Source organism: Peromyscus californicus, unplaced genomic scaffold (assembly GCF_007827085.1).
Source record: "Peromyscus californicus insignis strain IS unplaced genomic scaffold, ASM782708v3 Scaffold_13__1_contigs__length_99412109, whole genome shotgun sequence".
In the NCBI taxonomy this organism is placed as follows: domain Eukaryota; kingdom Metazoa; phylum Chordata; class Mammalia; order Rodentia; family Cricetidae; genus Peromyscus; species Peromyscus californicus.
Window position 1 is genome coordinate 77,589,374 of NW_026294424.1, and position 22,232 is coordinate 77,611,605.

The 22,232-nt window shown below is 37.1% G+C and overlaps 1 protein-coding gene and 1 long non-coding RNA gene across 11 annotated transcripts in view; one reads left to right on the forward strand and one right to left on the reverse strand.

Annotated features, from left to right (window-relative positions):
* Epha5 (EPH receptor A5) overlaps window positions 1–11,641 on the reverse strand; it is a 347,746-nt gene extending 336,105 nt beyond the window's left edge. For all 10 annotated transcript variants that reach the window (XM_052735293.1, XM_052735292.1, XM_052735289.1 and 7 more), the window contains exon 1: window positions 10,683–11,641. In XM_052735293.1, the coding sequence (XP_052591253.1) occupies window positions 10,683–10,869 (187 nt within the window). In that variant the 5' untranslated portion in view covers window positions 10,870–11,641. The remainder of the gene's footprint in view (window positions 1–10,682) is intronic.
* An 86-nt stretch (window positions 11,642–11,727) lies between these two features.
* On the forward strand, window positions 11,728–21,407 carry LOC128108567 (uncharacterized). The gene is made up of 2 exons (XR_008217527.1): window positions 11,728–14,061; window positions 14,126–21,407. It is a non-coding gene; the product is annotated as an uncharacterized LOC128108567 (long non-coding RNA).
* The last annotated feature ends 825 nt before the right edge of the window (window positions 21,408–22,232 follow it).

Genomic DNA, 22,232 nt, shown 5'->3' on the forward strand with positions numbered 1-22,232 from the left:
CTGTCATAATGCAAGCCATAAAATTTTGCAAAGCATTTTAAAAATATGAAGTCAATCTATACAACCCTAAAGTGTATTATAATAACATTATCATTTTACAGATAAGAAAGCAGATGCAGAAAAGTTGTCTGGATGGCCCAAGGTTCACAACTCCAAACGATAGAGCCAATATCTAGAGTCTATTAATTTGCTAGTAATTTGAGGTACCAAAAAAGTGTTAACTTTTGATATTTTCTAGCATTTTAAATTAAATATTTTCTTATTTCAGATCCCTTTGTAATAGTAATGAATTTCTCTAATTTATCCTACCTATAAGGGTATTTTAATGAGATTCATGGGAAAATACTTTCATAATATAAACAACTTTCAAAATTATTATAAAATATCATACCTAAATCTATACATAAAAGGGGAGAAAACCATGAGAGTTGGTTTGTAGTAGAGACAAAAACTGCCTACATTTTACATTGAATTTGTAGGTGATATTTTTTATTATAAGGCATGCTGCCTGAAAAGTGGAATTTGTGATAAGTTGAACAAAACTTTCAAAGGACCTTTATATTCCTAGTAAAGGAATGAATAGTGTTCTGCAACAGATAGCACTGTTCGGAAAGAGATTCTCAATGAAATTATTGGCAATAAAATCTAGTTTTAGAATTTAGTCTTGGCTTAGCATGGTGACTGAATTTTTTATATTCTAAAATTCCAGAGAAAAATTGGTAAGGCAAATAACATATGTGTTCAGGAAGAAAGAAAGATATAGGAAGATAGCTACCTCCATCTTAATGGAAAACATGATTATCAGTAATAGTGAGCATAGGAAAGAAAGCCTCCAGAATTCTACATATCTTCATCCCAGGCACTTTGACTGTACCAGGATGACTAAAGTAAGACTGACTACGGTTATTGGATGGCACACTCTCCCCTTGCACAGAGTTGATAAGATCAGTGCTGAAGCCAGGATAACTGAGTTTGCTTGAAAGCTGTACCACTTCCACATGAATAAACTGAGGCAAATTATTTAACATATATACTAACACACTTTTCTCTAAAATGAAATGAGGATAATGAAGATTTCCTTGGCTCATTCAGAGGAAAACAAAACACCCATGTAAATCACAACAATGACACATAGTAAATCAATAATGAATGATAGCTATAATTCTTGAATAAAGCACAGGCACTGATAAGTATGCAATTTTTTATTTACAAGTAAATCTAAATGATATGTTCCAAATGTTCCCATGATTTGTTATAGTCTCTTGCGTGTAAAAGAGCAGCCTTCTGGTAATTATATTAAAACCTTTCTGGAAATATAAAAACCTACTCATATTTCCCAGAAATAAGTTTAATATGCATGTCATTGAAGAGATAAGTGTTCTGGGAAATGAAGATTGAAAACTGTATTTAAAACTGAAATCAGGGGTGTTAGATGTGTATCAAGAAACTAAACATTTTCCCTGCTATCAATTTTTAAAATTGAGAAGGTAATTAATTTAATGATCATCTCTCTGTGTATAAAGTTACTGTTTATACTTTTATATTTTGCACATGCATACTTTAATGTAATATCTATAACAGACTAGAAAATATTTAAGGGTTATCCTAAAACTGTAACATCTGATGAAAAAATATTCAAAATCCTTGCAGATATCTCTTGATATATCATATGGATGATAAAATGTGGAAATGTAAAATAAAATACAACACGTGTAGTCTATGATACCTGTACGTTCATATTTTCTTTATTTCCTAGTCAAACTCCCAAATTTGTCATTAGATAAAGAAACCCAGCAGAGAATTAGTACACAGGTGGTTCATTTTTATTTTGTACAGCTGGATGGGTATTTTGTCAATTCCTTCTGTTAGATTACTTTCCTAGCCCAAGATCTTTTCCATCTTCCAATTCAAGAAAGATGATGACCTGTGACTGAGAAATTATGTCTCAAATACCCTATATCTCATGATGTGTGAAAAACAAGAACTGACACTTGTTGTTTAGCTATAGAACTGTAGCAGCTTTACTCAGTAGCACAGGTACATTCTTCTTTCATGTCATATTGACTCTATGAATGTCCCTAACATTTCCATTTTTACTGTGTAGATCCTGAAGGGGCTAATTTATTACATCTCATAACACATGGTACAGTTGCAGTGTCATGGTCCCTAGAAATCCTCATCCTTATCTATCCTAGAAGAGGTACCATAGTTGGGAAACTGATTACAATTAAGGCACAGGGCTCAGTGATAATGACTCCATCTATGCAAATGAGATATTATCAAAGGATCGCCAAGATCCAATTTCTGCTGAATCTGAAAAAAGGATAATCTTTATATTATTTATTTTTTTATGAAAGTTCCCTTAAACAATATTAACTTTTTATCCTGACTCAATCTAGCAAACAAATACATGGCCTACTGAGAACATTTACTCAGCTCCATTCTTGGGCTTCCTGTGCCCTCTCTCATGACTTTCCTTTCTGTAGAGCTCTACCGATGCAGAAGGTGCTTCATTCAAATCTCCCCTACTACAGGAATGGGAAGTATGAAAATAACCACCCTATTATAGACAAATGAACGGAACTACAACAAAATAAAATAAAATTATCAAAGAACATAGTAAGTGGAGGAGATTAGCACCGACAAAATTGTTTGATTTCAAAATCCAAAGCTGGAATTTTTCTTCTGTTCTTCCTGTCATTTCATAACACCTATACCTGTGTTTACTTGGTTTCACAGACTTCAATCAACACCAAGAACCCACATCTGCAATCTTAAAAGAGTCATTTAGTTTTGTTTCTGTTGTTTCTTCCCTGTGTCCTCTCAAGGGAAATCAAAGTTATGTTGGTTTGAAACTAGACATCATTGAAGTCCTTCAAACAGAACAGTTCTTCAATATTCCCTACTGCAAGATGGTTGCAGCTCTTCTTAGGAACAGAGTCATTTCTATACTGTTTTCAATGAAGCCCTTCCATGAAAATATGGTCCATTGTTATCATACATATCACCGGGAAGCCTTTCCCACCTCTGTGGCCATTGCAGAAGGAAAAGGCTCTGGAAGAAAGCTAAACTTGACTCACATGGCAAGCTCCTGCTGGGGACTGCAGGAGCTCAACTGGTGCCAGCTGGATTTACCTGCTGAGTTAGTCTTTCCACAGAAAAGACATTAGCACATCATGACATTGTCCTGCCAAGTGAGTTGCTTTTTAAGAAAGCCAAAGCTGACAGAGATGTCTTAAACACTTCTATTTCTCCTCTAAGAACTAAGTAACTAACAGATGATTGAGTTTGGTGCAAACTATTATTTACGTAGAGGATTCTTCAACATTTTAATTAAGAGAAATGTCTTGGCTTCTTAACATTCATCTTGAAATTGTGACATCTTTTGGGGGAAACTGAGCACAGCAGGCATAGGTTCTGACCCTCTTATGTGCTGCCTTCCTTGGTGAGGAAAGGGATAATAAGGCAAAGGGAATTGACAGACAAAAATAAGGATATGAAATTACTATGAGGAAAAAAGGCAGCACCCATCTTTGAGTAGAAGAACAGACTGTATTTTCTCCAAATCATCCAATACTTAGCCAGAAACATGTTTCCAAGTAGGAACATTTTCTCGCAAAGCATATGCAAAATATTTCAACCTTCAGGTTTTGGCTCTTTGAGGATTTTTTATTCCAGAATCATTTACAGAGAGCTATGGCCCATTTTATTTAAACTGAAGAAAAACTTAACTGATGGAGACATGGCCTGGGCAATAATCCAGCCAGTGAAATATAATTAGAATGATCACAAACACTTAAATCCCATTTACTTAATCTATGGTATGTCTTATGCCACAAGTGTTTGGCATGACAACTAAACAATCGATCTCATAAAGAAATATAAGAACTGTGAAACTCTAAATACGAAGTTATGGGAACTAAAGAATTCCTTTTTTTTCATCACACTGTTGTGTCTTCAGAACCATGGAGAATCAAATATAAAATTAAAATGTGTGTAAGTATGAATGACATATTCTTTTAAAAGATTTAAAGAGAGCCTGACACTTTTATTATTGAGTTTTTATTATACCATATTTAAATTGTCCCCACTCTCAGCCTTGCTACACCCTTTCCATGAATCCTTAGCACATTCACTCACATCCTAGCAAAGCTATTATTCAATCTTAAATGAATGCATAAAGATTAAAACCATGAATAGTCACTGAGAGCTACAGAAGGAAGAAGGCATGACCTAGATACGACCCCATTCAACAAAGGGTTGTATGTTCTCCCATTGTATAAGAAATAATTCAAATGATATTAATAAAGTAGCTCATAAGGTGATAAGAGGCTAAAGGCTGTGTGTGCACCCTATAGGAAAAGAAGAGCTACAGTGAAGTTTAATTATTCTCAGAACCTGCTAGGTTTTATTTAAATGGAACACAACTAATTGGTGCTCTAAAGGCAAAATCTGCACACAGATTTTTAGAAGATTTTCAGGCAATGTGTCAGGCATGATTCGTTCTGGTTTCTGAAAATCACAAAAGATAAAAAAATCATTTCAAAAATCAAAACTAATATAATGTCAGTTAAAAAATGTCACCATCCAAGATCATAAAAACTTTTACAGACTTGTAGTATGGGCACTGCTACATTAAAGTTTTATGACTGTAAAACTAGGATTCTCATTAGGAATATCAGATAAAAAAATTAAGCTTTGAGAAAAATAAAAGAAATACTATATCAATTACTAGACATTCAACTAAGTACAGTTCAATTTGTTACATATATTAAATCTCTTTTATTTTTATTTTTATTTGATTTTGCACTTGCAGTAGCAGTTAATATCAGGTAACACTATTTTAGACGACAGTGAAATAAGTTAAATAGAAATTTAAAACTGTTTGCTATGAAATTAATAAAGAAGATTATATTAAAACATTCAATTTTATATTTTCTGTTATAATATTAACTTTAATCATGTGCATGCCTTACCTTGAAGTGGTAAATGCAATGGGTTTAAATACATCTCTGTATGTATGAAATTTCTGCCATAAGAAATCATAAATACTCATGCTTGAGATTTAAAACATGAGAGACAAATGAAGTACATTTTTTTTAATTTTGAAAAATGTCTATGCCATTTATAATCTGATTTAGTTTGTTTATTTCACAGCACCATCTATGGCATCAGTGATCTTAGTATTGTTGTCTAAAGTATTCCTGAATTAGTTATCAAACGTGAGCTGAGTGACTACACACTTAGAAGTCTTATACTGCCATCTATTTTGTCCTGTCTACAACTTTAAAATCTACTGATAATCTTGTTTTAGTAGTCTTATAAAATGAATATTAAAAATATAAACATTAAAACAAATGAACACTTTCTTATGTACGTATGCTTTGAAGTCTTTGATAATTTAAGACAAAATACCTAAAACTCGATAAACATTTTAAGTGAAACCAATGATTCAGGCAAGATTATCATAGTGAGTTTCAGATTTCTAAAAGCACTAAAATAATGTGGTGTTTAAAAATAGTTTCTTTCACTAGTAAAGCTATGCAATGCTTTAAAATCTGTTATTGACTGCATCAGAAAATCTTTTATCTACTTTTCCCATGTGTATCTCACTGAATAAGAACATTTCCTTGCTTATTTTAAGTTTAAACACTATTAAGCTGTATCTAAAAGATATGAACCATTTCAATCTGTATTTAACAAATCTTTAGAGCTCTTTTTGAACCCTACCTTTATATGAACTATGGATGCACACGTGTGTTCACTTAATTTTGAGCCTCAAATAAAATATATAATGCTTTCCTATCAACCAACTTTCAATTACTTGCATGCAAGGATATTAATTTTCATAAACAACGTATTATGCATTTATCTAGGGCAGCATGTTAGCATGAGCCTCTCTGCCCCTACTGAAGCATACCCATGGTACATACAGAGTAGCAAAATACACTGAGTTTCTAAGTTCTCAGTTTCTATATTCAGCTCTCATGCTTATCTATATTCATAATTACTCTTTATGATAAAAATAGAAATAATGCATTTTAGTGGTTAATAATTACATTTTTATATTCATACTTCAATTAATTCTGATACTTTATGGAAATTCTTGTAAAAGTATTATCATATTTCCAAGTATCATCATAATATTCAGATAACTAAATACATCAAACTAAGACTCATCTTGTTCACTAATAAAGTATATCTGCTAATCTAAATGAAAAGAATGGCTTTTAAAAGAAGTTAGTAATACTTTTTAAGAATTAATTTTGACCCATAGAATAAAATGTTACTCCAGTCATGTACCTTCAGTCTCTATATTTACAAGAAAATACAGAATGACTTTCTCAAATGAAAGAGAAATTAGTTAACCATTCCAGTAAATGTCTTAAGAAGCACACGAAACAAAAGATAATCAAATGATAAAGTCAAACAGTCAACATCTGTTGTATGTTTATGTATGTTTGTGTAAGTATGAATATAATCTAAAAGGAAAGCTGGAAATAAGAAAACGCACTCATTTTTCTATCTGTGGCCATACTGAATCAAATGCTTTGGGAGTGTTTGTGTACAAATAGCTAAACCCTTTGCAGTTGACATTTTCTGTACTGTTGCCATATACTCGGAATGCTCACACCTGATAAAGTACTGTGAAAATATAAATATGGTAAATAGTGCATTTCTAAGGATCAAAATGTGAGCACTTGGGTTCAATGCTAAGAGTTCGTGCATAGCCTTTGCAATGGTCTGGTTTAAACCCAATCAGAAAAACCAACCAACCAGATAAACAAACAAACAGAACTGTAAGCCTTTTTTTCTACCAGTGCTAAAAATATTGTATGTAGGTTGAAATTTTTGAGTCTCTATATTGCAAGCCTGGAAATTGTTATCACTTTTTTTCTTGTTTTACATAAGGAAATGAAATCATCTTACCTGTCACCCTGATACCAAGAAAGAGCTTAAAATGTCAAGATTCCCACCCCCAACCTTCATGGTTTATTAAGCAAAAAGCTAAAACTCTCCATGGTCCCTTCTGGTTCCAACAATCTATGATTCAAAGGGATGTAATGGCTCTCTTTTCTAGTTCAGTAGTGTCCTGGTGAGGGAACAATTTTACTGTCCTTTTCTGTGGGGTCCTGCCGGTTAATCTAAAAGGAAATGAATTACAGCAGTAAGACAGGGCTACAGAATGAAGCCATTTAGTTTTACAAGTCTATTGTGTCCTTACATGTGTTTTATGGGCCTGGTCCTATTATAAGCCAAGAAAAATATCCTTAAACAAACTTTACTTGCAGTCTCTTTCCAGTGAAAATATTTACTATTTTATGATTGTCTTTCAAGTCATTTTAGCCAAGTTCCCCCCTTCTATGTTCCTTTTCCAAGAACCTTCTATCCCACTTTCTCAAACAGACAAAACATCCAGAAGCGAGAAACTGGACTTTTCAAATAGAAACTGCTGACAACTGTCAGCACTTTAGTGAGGCATTACTGACTGTAGCTTCAGTGAATGAAGCTTGATTCACTGCGGGTGCATCATTTTCAATGCAGAGCTGTTCAGCAGTAATTGGCCAAGAATCCCTGCTGAGAAAAGCACTTGTCAAATAATGCTTGTTTACAAATACATCTCCAGACAGCAAAAAGTGGCAGTTACTGAATAAGTTCAGGGCCACCTCCAAAAATTCAGAACTGTTGGCACAGACCCTTTCCTTATTAAATTTCTTAAAATTATTCACTTGTTGATGTGCTTACTACTGCTGTCCTCCTTGATCAATTTGAAAATGAGGTCTTCCGCTAAAACACTTGAAATTAATTTTTTTTAATAAAGGTTTGTCCATCTTAATGCAGACTGTTTCTTCCAAGTGTGGTTTATGCCCACACAAGTGAATAAATATTGGTTGTATAATTTGTTTAGAATGCAGTTATCTATGAAAGATAAAAATCAAAAATAATTGGAAGAACAAGTATAAATGATGACTCACATTTATTTCTTCTTGTCTTACATTTTATCACACAATCATATCATGTATATTCCATGTATATAATGTATATGCACACACATATATGACTGAAGAATCACTAAGCATTTCTGTAAGTTGCAGATAATAAATTTTATGAATCAATTTATTAATAAATTTATCATGCCAATCAAATATTTCTTCACTTGACCTTCCAAGGTTCTACTCTAAAAAATAAAAACAAGTTGAAGATGTATTTCATCTTATCCATTACATAAACAAGGAAGAGTGATGCTATGGATCTTTTAATTATGTCACTGTTCCATGTATAGGAGGAGTGGTATAGAAAATGTAAAGCAGAAAAGAATCCAGATTTCACAACCCAGGAGGATCTGGGGTGGTATTTGAGATGGTATCCTGTTGGGCAGTGAAGGAATGAACCAGACAGACAACCTCAAAGAGTACTAAAATTAAAATTTTAATTATACATCACAGTATGTTCCTTAAACAGCAGGCACACTTGATTCTGGGTGTCTTCAGAGAACCAGGGGGAAAGTACAGCTCGTTTGCTTTTGTTAGACCCTCCACCCCTCATCTGCATGTAACCCAGTCAGCTGCATGCTTTACTAGCTGGGAAAGACTGTGCAACCTGTGGGTGTTAAAGCTAATGCTTGCCAGGCTCCATTCCACAAGATGCAAGTTTTGCTTATGGCACCTTTGGAGACTTGCACTATTCCCCCACTTCCTTCCGCTTGCTCTCCTCTCCTTAGTCTTGGCTCTTGTTCACACTGGGTGTCACACTCCTTGATAATTTATTTCTTCAGTTCTCGTATAGAGACTTGCTTGAGTCCACTTCCTTTCCCTGTCACACACATGCTTGTAGATAGGTGGTTGGAATTACTATGTAGAGGAAAGGATGATTGATACTACCCTTGAATCATTTTGCAGTTCAATCAGGATGGCCCTTTGGTTGGAATAAAACAGTTAAAAGCCCCTCCTCCTTCCTCCTCCCCCCTCCTCCCTTCTCCTCCCTCCTCTTCCCTCCCCCAAAGTCCCCCTCCCTTGCATTAGCCTTCTTACAGCCTTTGGACTTCTAATCTAATGATCTTAGCATAAGACGTTAATAAAAGATACAAGTCTAAAACAAACAAACAAACAAAAAAATACATCACTTAAAAAAAAAAAAAACTTTCCGGGGTGGGGGGAAACTTGTTTGGCTTAAAGCGTGGCTTTATTACTGACAGATATCGACAGATACACATATTCCTCTGAACAGATGTTTAATAATAAACATAGTGAGAGAGTCAGTGGGGTGGGGTGTGAGTCTCCATCTGCCCTGCTTTCGCAGGGTTCCTTGGGAACTGGCAGCTCTGGGGGCTACCAGCTCAGCGTCTTCTACAGCAGACTGAATCCATGCTAGTCACGAGAGCATACACCACTCTACTGCTGCTGCTACTTCATCTTTTCAGGTCCATCATCTCCTATCCCTAAGTGCAAGGGTTTATTCAAGGTTTTACACCTCAAGAGTCTCATCCACAACCCAAAGCTAAAGCCCCAGGCTTCTAGACAAGAGGACAGGGTTTTGATGTTTCCACAGTGAACAGGACCACTCCTGGTGACAAGAATCTGGTCTGAGATGCTAAGTGCCTTTTCCCATGCTCCACCCTCCCGGATGGGAAGGCTTCAGCCCTTAAATCGAGACCAGAGCAAGCTGTGAAGTGTGAAAGAGGAGCATCAGATCTAGAGAGTGGCCAAGAGGACCACAGGCAAGGCCACACAGAATGGAGCAAGGCTGCTTTCTCAGAGGCTGAGACCAGCTCAAGCAAAAGAACAACACAGGTGGTGTTTCTGCCTCCTGCCTTCAGATTTATTCTCCCAGAGGAAGGCAAACAGTCCGGAGCAAAAGGCTGGGGATAGGAGGGTTGGGTTCTTCAGGACCTGGTGCCTCTGGCTAGGACAGATCTTCTCTCACAAGATAAGCATTGGTGGGTTCCGTGAACAACTTCCTAGCATCCACATTTCCGTGAACAACTTCCTAGCATTCACATTGCCTATCTCCTCTAACACCATCCTACCTTCCCGCCTTCCTCTCTCTACCTTTGCTTCGGAGTGTTAGAGAGCCCCCAAATAGAAGGGCACCCGTCAGTTTCTGCCCTTCACGATTACCTCCTTCAAAATTAAAGTTCTTGTTACCCAGCCCGGAATAGCAGCTAGTGGTGCCCTAAATAACAGTTTCCCCGGGCAGACACTATCCCCAAAATAAAAGCACCAGGCACCCTGACATCGTCTTCAAATACCAGTATTAAATTAGGGGTTTCTAAAAGCCCCACGGATCCGAAGAGCCTTGTCTTCGCCTTTCTCAACTAGCCGGATGTGTCACTTCTCCAGGTTCCCAGGACCCAACCGCACCCAACCTCCCAGCTCAGGTCTCAGACCTCTCTTTCCAGCGTGCTTCCAACTCTTCCCAGCCCCCAACCAGCCTCGGTTCCCAGGCAGGTTCCTCGCCTGGTAAGCACTCTGCGGAGATGTCAAACAATGCAACCAAAGATACCAGAGGAGAGAGAGAGAGAGAGATCCGGAAACGCCAGCAAAAGCGGACAAACATTAATTGGAAGCCAAGAGCGAGGTTTGGTCTAGGTAGCGGCGCCTGGAGCGCTGTGACCGGCAGACACAAGCTCCACCTCACCCATCCACCCCAGGGCGCCGCGCTCCCCACCTCCATCACCCTACCTTCGTTACTGGGGCTGGCCAGAAGGGTCCGGAGCGCCGCACACAAGAGAAGACACGTCCAGAGGGGGCCCTTAAGAGGTGCGGAATAGCAGCCTGCCAGAGAGGCAGGGACAGGGCGGGTGTCGTCGCCGCCACCTCTGCCCTGGGTCCGTCGGCGTCCCGCACCGCGGGGCCCGGAGCCCCGCATTTTCTGCTACCCTCTTTCCTCCTCGATGTCCCGCGTAGCTCAGTCTAAGGTTCAGGCTCGGTGGGAGAAGCGAGGGAGACGCGGGACTCCTCCTCCTCCTCCTCGTGGGGGGTCCTGTGCCTTCTGGCCCTCGACCCCTCCAAATGCGGGAATCAAGGATCCGCGGAGAGCCCTGAAGTTTGCTTCTAGCTCGGAGTCGCCCTCCGTTTCGGTTGGATGAGAGGAATTAGGAGTTCTTGATGACTAGTGTAGTCCTGGGTGGTCTCAGTCAAGGGTCTGCAGAGGGTCCCGAGTCCCGCTCCTTTGCCTCCTAAGACTTTTCTTTTTTTGCTTGTTCTTTCTTTTAGAATTGCGATTTTTATTTATTTATTTATTTTTTAAAATTTTAAGTGCCACCAGGGTTGGAGTGGTGGTGAAGGTTCCCTTTCAGTCTTCAGTGCTGAAACGGGCGAGAGTCAAGAAGACGAGTCATCTTAAATCAAGAGGATGTTTTCCATTTAAAAAAAAAAAAAAAAAAAAAGGAGGGAAAAAAAAAAACAACTGCAAAGCCGGGGTGACTATGGCTAAACGGGAGAAGAGTAGAGCCACCACCGTGCTGTGGCCAACAGCGAGGAGGAGAGCGGAGCCCAGGCAGCGGTCTTGGAGAACTGGAGAGGCCGGCCGAGGGAAGTCAAATGGTTGCGGGCTGAGCGCGGCCGGGGGCGGTGCGGCGGGCGGAGCGGGCTGGAGCGCGGGCCCGGGAGCGGAGCCGAGCCCGGCGGGCGGCTCGAGCCGCTGCGGTTCCCGCGGTTCCCGCGGTTCCCGCGGCTCAGCGCGGAGGCGGAGTGTGCGCGGCGGCGGCGGCGGCGGCGGCGGCGGCGGCCGGGGCGAGCTGGCTGGCGACTGCACCCGCGCTGCGCGCTCCTGCTGTGTCTGGAGCTTCCGCGTCTCCCCGAGCCGCCCGACTCTGCGCCTCCCACCTCCTCCTCCTCCCTCTCCCTCTCCTCCTCCTCCTCCTCCTCCTTCCCCCCTCTCCACCTCCCCGCCCTGCGCTCCCCCGCCCTCTGCTGCTCGAGGCCTCGCCAGTGACAAGCTACTGTAAGTGTGACTCGCTTCCACGAAGTCGCACACCCACAGAGGGAAGTAATCGGCAGGCTGCGGTGGTGAGTGTTGCCTAGCGGTCTCCGAGAAAGGCGCGTCCGCCTCCTGGGATAATTAGGGCAAAGAATCCTCCCGACGATGCCTGCGAGGACCAGAGGTCCCCGAAGGAGGACGGGAAGCCAGCCCTATCTCAGCCCTCAGCAGGAGGAGCCGCGGGTCCCTGGGTCTGGCATTGCGCCTGCTGCCCTTTGCAGGCTGTGGCACCAACAACCTTGTCGTCACGTAACAGCGCATTCGCAGGCTCTGCTGGTCCGTGGCTAGTTTCTTAAACACCCGTATCCCTCACTGCCTTTGACCCTTCCTGTTCTTCTGGAATGAGATAATTACTCAACGTGTTCTTGAGAAGTGAACGGTACACTATCTAAACTCAGCGACAGTGGGTCGGTTTGCGATCTCACGGAATCAAAGAACTTGACTGTTGGCATTTGTACTATGCTGGGTAATACATGAGGATCTAATGCGTTTATTTCAATGACAGGACGCTTTTGTGATAGAATACTTTAGTAGTGAAATTACATAATGGGAAAACATGCAGTTAATTCCAGTGAAATTAACACGGGTGTAATAACGTCGGAGTTTTAATTTTTTTAAATTACTTTAATTGCACGTGGTCCATTACACTGAAAGTGTAGCAAATAACTAGGGGAAAGGGCAGCTTAAAAGCATCCTTTTTTTTTTTTTTCCTTCTGCTTCCCCTCTGTTGTGTCTTCCTGCTTTAATATCCTCCTTCAATTTACTCATTCATTGTTTCAAAGAGATACACCAGAATGGCAATTTCAGTACGCTAGCATTACATATCAGAATGCAAAGTGTCTCCCCAAAACGTGTGATTTTAAAAGGAAGGCGTCTCATTCAATTCCAAGATCGGGTTCGTGTTCACACCTACTCAAGCTAACTGAACACCAGTCTGACACACCTCGACTCTTGATGTCTTCACAATAAATTTGTCACCATTGTTGGCTGATGACCTTTGGGTTTTGTTTAGATGCTTGCGATAAAGGTGAAAGAACAGAGCAGCGGTGACTCACTATTTTGAAGAGGTGGAAGTTTATCTTTGATTCCCCCGCCCCCCAAGATGTTTTGGCACTAGGAAGCTGAAAACAGATTCATGCTATTGTAATGTGCTCCAAATGCATGAAGCAAATAGAGAGGTAAGGCAGTGAATCCGTCTTCCAGTTTGGCAAAAATCCTCACTGTGAGGAGGAAAGTTAAAATTTATGTCTATTTGAGGATGGTTCAAAATGGGAGTCTTTCCCCCACCTCTGTCCATAGCTAAGCTACATTAGATTTTCTATAAGGAATAGCAGCAAGAAACAGAGAGCTTTCAGTCCACGCTAAAGCTAATATAAGACACTGGCAGTTCAGTGGCCACTGAGCCTCTGCTTTACTTCTTTAGGCCTCAGTGATCTCATTAATGAGATCAGGGATTTACTTAGAGGGTCTCCAAGCTCCCACCTCCTCCTTTTTCCGTGTGTGTGTGTGTGTGTGTGTGTGTGTGTGTGTGTGTGTGCGTGCGTGCTATCAGCCTAGAAGAGTTAATAATGTATAATTATTGAATATCGACTATATAGAAATCAAGTTTATTTAGCCTAAAATTTATATTCTTGTATTACCAAAGGCTTAGTGTGTGTCTGGTTTGATGAAGTTTTAAATTCAGTATTCCCTTTTTCTGAAATGTCTTTCTTATGCTTCTCTCACTTTGGTGCCTGTTACTCCTTTCTAGAGAAGTCTCCTCTACTCAGACATGAAATGGCCTCACTATACACTACACTGCTTCTTAGGACTGAAGGAAAGCCAGATATTCAGGCCTGAGGTTTTCCTGACAAAATATTGAGTTGGTTTGTTTCTTGGAATGAGCCACAGCTTGCAATTTCTATCAGTCAACACAATAGCAGTATTTTCTGAATGTAAAGCTAAAGAAAATTACCTGACCTCTCATATATATATATATATATATATATATATATATATATATATATATATATATATATCTCACAAAGATTTTCTTGGGCATTGGTCATATGACCATAAAAGCATGGTCTTCTACTTGAGGTGAATGATTTAAGTTTCTTGGACATTGGTCATATGACCATAAAAGCATGGTCTTCTACTTGAGGTGAATGATTTAAGAGATTCAGAATGCTTAATGTACAATACCTTCTATTGTCCCAGTGTTCGTTTATTTATTTATCACACTCATTTGAAAGAAATAACAGCTGTAAAAGGAAGTACCAAAAACAATGATAAAATTTTATTTTTACCAAAAGATTGTTAATCAGAGAATGTTGTATTGGTGGCTCGGCTTTGGCCTCAATTTCAAAGACTTTGTACTTGGCCATATGTTATTTTCTTGTAATATAATCAATCTTAGCACACTTACACCAAACCAAGGCATTGAATACAAACTAGTCTTTTTTTTTTTTTTTCACTTGTGCTACAAACTTGCCCAATCAATGTTAGGACATTTATTAGTTTGGATGGTCTATCATCTGTATTTGTCATAGAAATTATGTTTCAAAATGAGAAATTTTCTGACTTCTTAGATCTTTGCTTATATGGCTTTACTACTAAGTTGGATTATTGTTTCTTTTATTTACTATTTTTTGTTTGCTCTTAGAAAATTATGTAGAGCAACACTGACCGTGCACCTTGAGAGTTGAGTGTCCTTGTATTTACAATGTTGTAGATATGTTAAATGAATTTATAAGCCTGCATTTATCTTTTCTACATTCAAAACAGAAGAAAAGCAGTCTTGACAAAAACATTGTATTATTTACTGAAAATTTACTTTCCATAAAGTACTATTTGATGATTTTACATAAATCACTTCACCCAACATATAGGTGGGTGTAATTATTAGTCCTATGTTAACGAGAAAATGAGGGAACCAGGTTAGGTGACCTATGTCCTCACACAGCTGGTAGAAGGTTCAAATTTGAACACAAATATTGGCTTTATTCAAACAGATGTCGATGTAACAGAAGTAAACATAGTTTACATTTGTTTAAACATAATGATAAAAAAAAGGCTAAGAAGGTGATCTCAAAAGTCTACCTTAATGGGAACAATTTGATAAAATATTACACTTTTAAGATTGATTTAAAACAAAAACAAATATCATAGTAAACAGAGGATGATAAACAGGGAAATAAAGAAGCTAGAGATATCAGTAAATGCTACTTGGAGACAAAGATCAACAATCACAAAATGTATAGTATAGCACTCTGTGTGTGTGTGTGTGTGTGTGTGTGTGTGTGTGAGAGAGAGAGAGAGAGAGAGAGAGAGAGAGAGAGAGAGAGAGAGAGAGAGAGAGAGAGAGAAAGAGAGAGAGAGAGAGAATGAAAAGATACTGTAGAGATATTGGACCATCAGGATTAAGGATTGTGAACAACTAACATTAGTACAGATAAATGACAAAAAACTCATTTATAAACCATTGTAGAAAATAAAATTCTCTACAATTTTTTGATTTAAATGACTTTTATCATTTTTGCATCATTCTTTTCAGGGAGAATTTAGTTAAAGTGAGAGTGTAGCAAATAATCAAAATATTGCCTAGAGAAACCACAAATTGCCACAGTGAAGTTATTTTCTAGGATAAAAAATAATAATATACTTTTTATATCCTGATTTTTTTAATGAATGTAAAATGGTTTATTCAATATTAGTTTATCATTAAAACATTTTTTCCTGAACATCTAGATTCCATTCTCTCTACTAATGAGTCACATTTCTAAGATTTAATGGGAGATTATATTTAATTTAGAGGTTGTTAGTTATCAGTTGGGGATTTAAGTTAAAAGCCAATAAATAATTGCATTTTAAGAAATTAGTAAACAGGGCACACGAGATGGGCTTAGTTGTTAAAAAAGCAACCTCTATTCTTCCATAAGACATGAGTTTGGTTCCGAGAACCCATAGTGGGCAGGTGATGCCCACTTCTGGTTCTATGGGCTTCCATATGACACATGTACACATAGTCACACACACACACACACACACACGTATCATACATACATACATAAATCATACATGCATGTATATAATTAAAAGGAAATGGGTAAAAAAGAAATGAAATATAATTTCTTTCTTAGCAAAAATTAAAACATTCCATTAGAAACTTAAGTTGCTAAGCATAAATATCCTAATCACTGGAAAAACTTTCCCTTTTCTTTGACTTTTAAGAACAGAGTAGAGTCTACACGGTTGCTAAAGGAACTCTGTAGTAAAGAAGGAAATCATGTACAAATATCACAGAAAGCCCAAGAGCACAGTGGGTCATGCTGGTTTATTCTTTAATCATCCTCACACCAACGTTCAAAGTTGGAGGAAATTACATGGAGAAGGCCACTGCAGTTTATGAGGAACCAAACTGACTCACTAGGATGTTCTTTGGTGGCTGTGTTTGCCTCCAGCATCTTGGGCAGCTGGTGTCATGTAAAGAAGTGGACAGTGAAAATAATAAGGACTCTTGAGGCTGAAGAGGTAGGAAAGCATCTTCAAATGATGCTATTATGGGAGGTAAAATTCCATTAAATTCTGAGCAATGTTGTGGACTATAGATGTATATTTAATATCATGTGAAAAATAAACTGTAATAAGCTCCATAATCTCAGTACAGAGTGTTAAGTTCAGTACTATGCTGAATTAAAAATATAACTAATTGATACACACAATATCATATTTTATAACATATGTAGTAGTTTGCTAGGAGCAAAAACTACTAGGTTTTCTCAATGGCATAGGGAAAAATAGAGATCTATGTGACTAGGTTTTACAGCCATTGTAGATAGCCTGTGAAATGAGATTCTTGGTAAAATTCAGCGATGACAGTCTCATGTACTTGCTGGTGGCATGCTAATTAGGAGCCTCTTTGGTAACATGTTTTAATAATTTTATCATGCCTTTCTAATGTGGTTAATTAATTAAGCCCAGGAACTTCTAAATTTTTCAGCAAATTAGTTAAACTGGACTAAATATTAAAGCTGGGTCATATTGATGAATATAAATAAGTAATACTCTGATGTACAACGAGCACTAGTGAATGTAAAGGAATACAAGGCAATTCTCACAGAGCTATTTAAGTGCTCTGAAATATATTTATCTATATAAGAAGATAGCTACAAAATGTCAAATTACCAAGGTATAATAAAAGGTAATCTATGCTCTAAATAAATAAAATAAATCTATGCTTGTGCTCAATTCTATATGTGAACAGTGAGGTAATTTAAATTTCTTCATTTGATATTTTTATGTTACATATTTTTTACAATTCACGTTTATCACATGTGCAGTGATAGACTAACAGTAAAAAAAATGAAAAGTCCTGCAAAGCAGTGTGCATTTCCACACTGAGCAGGCAAAGACAATGAAGGAGGAGAGCGACAGAGAAGAGCAGAAAGATGGTGCCAGCGAGCATTCTTATCTACAATCATTTCTCACCCATTCTATGTACATCGGACCATCATTTGTTTGATGTAAAGATTTTTATGATCTCCACAATATTTCTAAGTATTCCAAAATTCTTTAGAGGGAATAGATAGGCTCTGTCATGTACTTCATGTCTCAGTGAAGTCTCTGAAAAACCCTCCAGCTGCCTCAATCACTGAGTGTATTTCGCATCTAAGTTTGTGTTGTTTTTAAGTGCTATGTCCTGCAATATAACAGAGAATTGCATTTTTTTCATTAAATATTTTCCTGATATGCATTGTCCTGTATCTGTCCCTCTTCAAAGACCACTTATTACTTCCCTTTTTCAGGCACTTAAAATTCTTACCTTTTCCACTGAACAAATTATTTCCAAAATCAGCCTCTTCATCAACAGTCTTTGGACAAAATCACTTGTAGAGGCTCCACCCACACAATTCAATAACCACAACTCAGAAAACTCCATAGCAGCTATCACAACTCCCTTCTCTACCGCCTCAGCACGGCCTCAGTTTCTTAAAGCACACCATGTTTAATTCCTCATGCAATTTGTAAAAGTTTAGCACGCCAGAGAAAGGACTAGTTGGAAAAGACAGATACTAAGAACAACAACAATAATAACAAAAACCCTTTGATTACCATGAATGTTTGCCATGGTTTGGTGTTGATAGTTTATAAAGCTGGCTGATTCCATTAAAAAGTCTATAAGACACTTCTGTTAAGTTGAGGAAGCATCGATACTAACACCCTGAAGAAAAACATCACTATAAAAAAAGCACAATTACAAACTGAATTCATGGTTTGTAATTTACCATTAAAGCTTCCTCTTAGATCTTAATGTGATGATCTAATGAAAATTTGTAAAATATAAAACTAAATTTATACTATTTTACTGCAGGTGTACATTTTAAATAATACGTCATTCTCCTTGGAAAAAGGAAATTCAGGAAAAACTGTCTTTCTTTTCCTAAACTTTATAAAACATAATCAAACCAATTTTTATACCAAAAAATAATTCCAGGTTAACAAAGAATAATTAAAAATGTTTATTTTTAAAAAGGCTGATGTAAATAGTTCCCACATCTTTGAAGAAATAAAAACATTTTCCCAGGTGATCTCATGTCTTCTGTAGGAAGCAGGCCTTGACTCTTACCGAGCGGCTCATCAGGGTTCCCATGAGGACAAGCAAAATAGAACATAAGTATCCTCAAAATGAGATGGGATTCCACAATGCAAACATTTGCAACATTGAATTTTCTCTAAAGATTTTGCTTGTCAAAAATAATTTTACTTCAAATGATTTTTTTGGTAAACACTTTGTTTTGAGTTAATTATAGAGTCAAAGAACATTGCTAAGAACCATGAAAAGGAAATCCCCTGTATCATTCCTCAAATCTCTCCACACTGAATATAATACATATTTGTAATGCAGAGCAAACTAAGAAATTGACGCTGACACAATTGATAAGGCCACTCTGATTCCACCAGTAATACATGCAGCTATTTGTAAGCATGTGCAAACATTCATAAATTTTACTGTATTTATAGACTGGACAATCGACAAATAGATCACATCACCCACCTGTTCATCACTACAGTAATTCTTCTAAGCACTGGTTTGCAAATCTTAGGAGTATCTTTGACCACTAGTCACTGGAAATCACCTATCAATTTCTAACAGCACTGTTTTGCTATTTCATAACTGCTGCATAAATGAAATGATGCTGTGTCTCCTTTTGAGATTAACTTTTTGCAGTCATCATGATTTCCTTGAAGTTCATACAAGCTGTTTGCATATTAATTTTTCAGGTTCTTTCATTGCTGAGCAGTGTCCCAGAGTCAAGGCACACCACTAGTTGTCTAACCATTAACTCACTGAAGGATATTTGAGTGGTTTCAAGCTTTGGGATAACACAAATAAATTTGCTATGAATTTCCAAGTACAAGTTCATATGTGAAAATATTCATATCTCTGGAGTAAATACTAAAGAGTTCAACTGTTTTGTTGTGAAAGTTAGTTCATATCAAGACTTTTAAAGGACACTGGATTTAGCCACAAACATGCCTTGCTAACTCAATCCAGCAAAGCATAATTACCTGGATATAATTGTGACAGTATATAGGAAATATCAATGTATTACTCAATGGTGTGGGGTGCTTACCTAGCTTGCATGAGTTATGATTTATGTCTCTAGCAGAGAAAAAAAACTAAGGGGAGGGAAAACACTGAAAATGGATGTAACTTTTCAAATCTTGAGTAATTAGCTAATAAGATTAATAATTGCAAAATTTAGAAATTATATAAATACACTGATAGAAAAATTCCATAATGGCATGTTTCTAATTGTAGACTTTAAGTACACTAATATAAATTATTTTTTTAAACTAATATCGATACAAATATTTACTCCAATTTTTCTCAAAATGTGTTCTTCAATGGTATTTCATATTTTCAAATAATTTTATTCAGACTCATAATACATATACTCTCATGTGAATGGGTAACTTATATCACTTGGTAGTGAATTGGCATTTCAAAGGCTGAGTTCAAATATATTTGTGGAGATATTTTTGAGTTCATTCAAGCTGAGCAGTACTTCTTATCTTTTGAAATGTCAGGTACCTTCTCTGAGGAAAATGGAAAAAGATCTCTTTTTACACATGATTACTTATTGTGGGAATATGGTTATGACTTCAGTCTTCAAAGCTCACGGTGAGGTAAAAATGTATACATCTGTATGCAGAAATTTCTCTTTTTTCTTAAAAAAGGAAAAGACTTACTAAACATAAGTCAGTTATATTAAATATTTTATGTCATTGGTTATATGTGAAGTCTCATTTTTATATCTTTCTATTTTGGTTTAAGATAGTTAAAATGATTATGCGTAATTATCCAATAACATTCTTGTACATATAAAAAAGCAGTATTCTAAAATATTTTAGTATGATTTCTGGAAAATAAGTATAGCACAAAAATATTAATAATGAAGAGTCAAATAAAACACAGACATGACCTTTACCCCATATGCTATATAATAAGGTACTGGATAACTTGTTTTATCAAAATATGGATATAAACGAATAAAACAATTTACACAATGGATTCAGAAATATATTTGTGCCGGGCGGTGGTGGCGCACGCCTTTAATCCCAGCACTCGGGAGGCAGAGCCAGGCGGATCTCTGTGAGTTCGAGGCCAGCCTGGGCTACCAAGTGAGTTCCAGGAAAGGCGCAAAGCTACACAGAGAAACCCTGTCTCGAAAAACCAATATATATATATATATATATATATATATATATATATATATATATATATATATATATATATATATTTGTATACACATAATACATAGCTGAAGTCTCAAATTATCAAAAAAAGTCATTAGATGAACTCTAACTCTTGCATGGATGAGCTACCCATCCTGATTGGAGATAGCAGAGGCTAAAAGATTTTTTTAAAGAGATAATCTGGAAGAATAAGGAATACAATTTAAGTCATGATTATGCAGTTAATTCAGTGATCAATAAAAAGAATAAAATTGTTGAAATTAAAAAAATTAAGGAGGCTTACATAATCATAAAATATGTCTTAACTCATTTGCCAATAACATTACAGAGAAGTAAAAATCTTTCTAGTAAAGATCAAGTAAAAACCAACAAGTATGAATAATAAGAAGGTAGGATTCTAATGATTAGATGTATAAAAAATGAAAAAAAAAATTATTGTCTTTATCAATGCAAAATAATTTTATATAGTGAAATAAACATACAAAGTTAATCAGAAATAATAGAGTGGGTTATTTTAGTGAGATAGTTAATTATGGTGTTAGGGCCATAAGACAGTGCTTAAGGTAAGGTATATGAGTCCATGAATTCTATGCATGTTCAATGTTAATGGAAGTATAAAATAATCAGAGATATCTTGTGTTTTGGGGGGAATATTTGTAATTAAACATTTTTTTCATACAATATATTTTGCTTATGGTGTTTCTTTCCCCCAACTCCTCCCAGTTTCCCTTCCTCTTACTCCCCTAACTTTATGTTCTTTCTTACTCTGTCTCTCTCTGTCTTTCTCTCTCTCTCTCTCTCAAAAGAAGACAAAATACTAAGAAATAAAAATAAAAACAAAACAATAAAGAAAAAAAGACCTACAAAATAAAGAATAGAGAAGCAAAGGACTAATAGGAAAAAACAAAAACAAAACAAAAAGACCAGAACAATTCTATTGAGTACAGTGTGTTGACCAAAAGTTCCTAGGCACGAACACCCAGAACTGTGCACTCCATTGGAGAAAGCTGCCTTTCCCATGACAGCAAGTATCAGTTGAAGAAAACTTCTTGGTTAGGGTTGGGAGCTCATGTCCACTTCTGTCTCTCAGTTCTGGGACCTCACCTGGCTTGAATATGTGCAGGTCCTGACTGTGCTGCCACAGTCTCCATGAGTTTATATGTTCATCAGCCCTGTTGTATCTACAAGACACTGCTTTTTTGGTGACATCCACCATGTCTGGTTCTTAGAAACTTTCTGCCTGCTCTTCTGCAAAGATCCCTGAGCCTTGTGTGATCAGGGGGTTTGATAAAGATATCCCCTTTATAACTGAATGCTCCATAGTCTCTTACTCTCTGTACATTCTTCAGTTGTGGGACTCTGTATTAGTACCCTTCTACTAGAGGAAGAAGTGTCTTTCATGAGGGCTGAGCAAGGCACTGATCTATGGTTACAGCAGTAGGTCATTAGGAGTCATTTTATTCCTTGATAGAATATTAGTACTAGGTTTTTCTCTAGGCCCACCACCT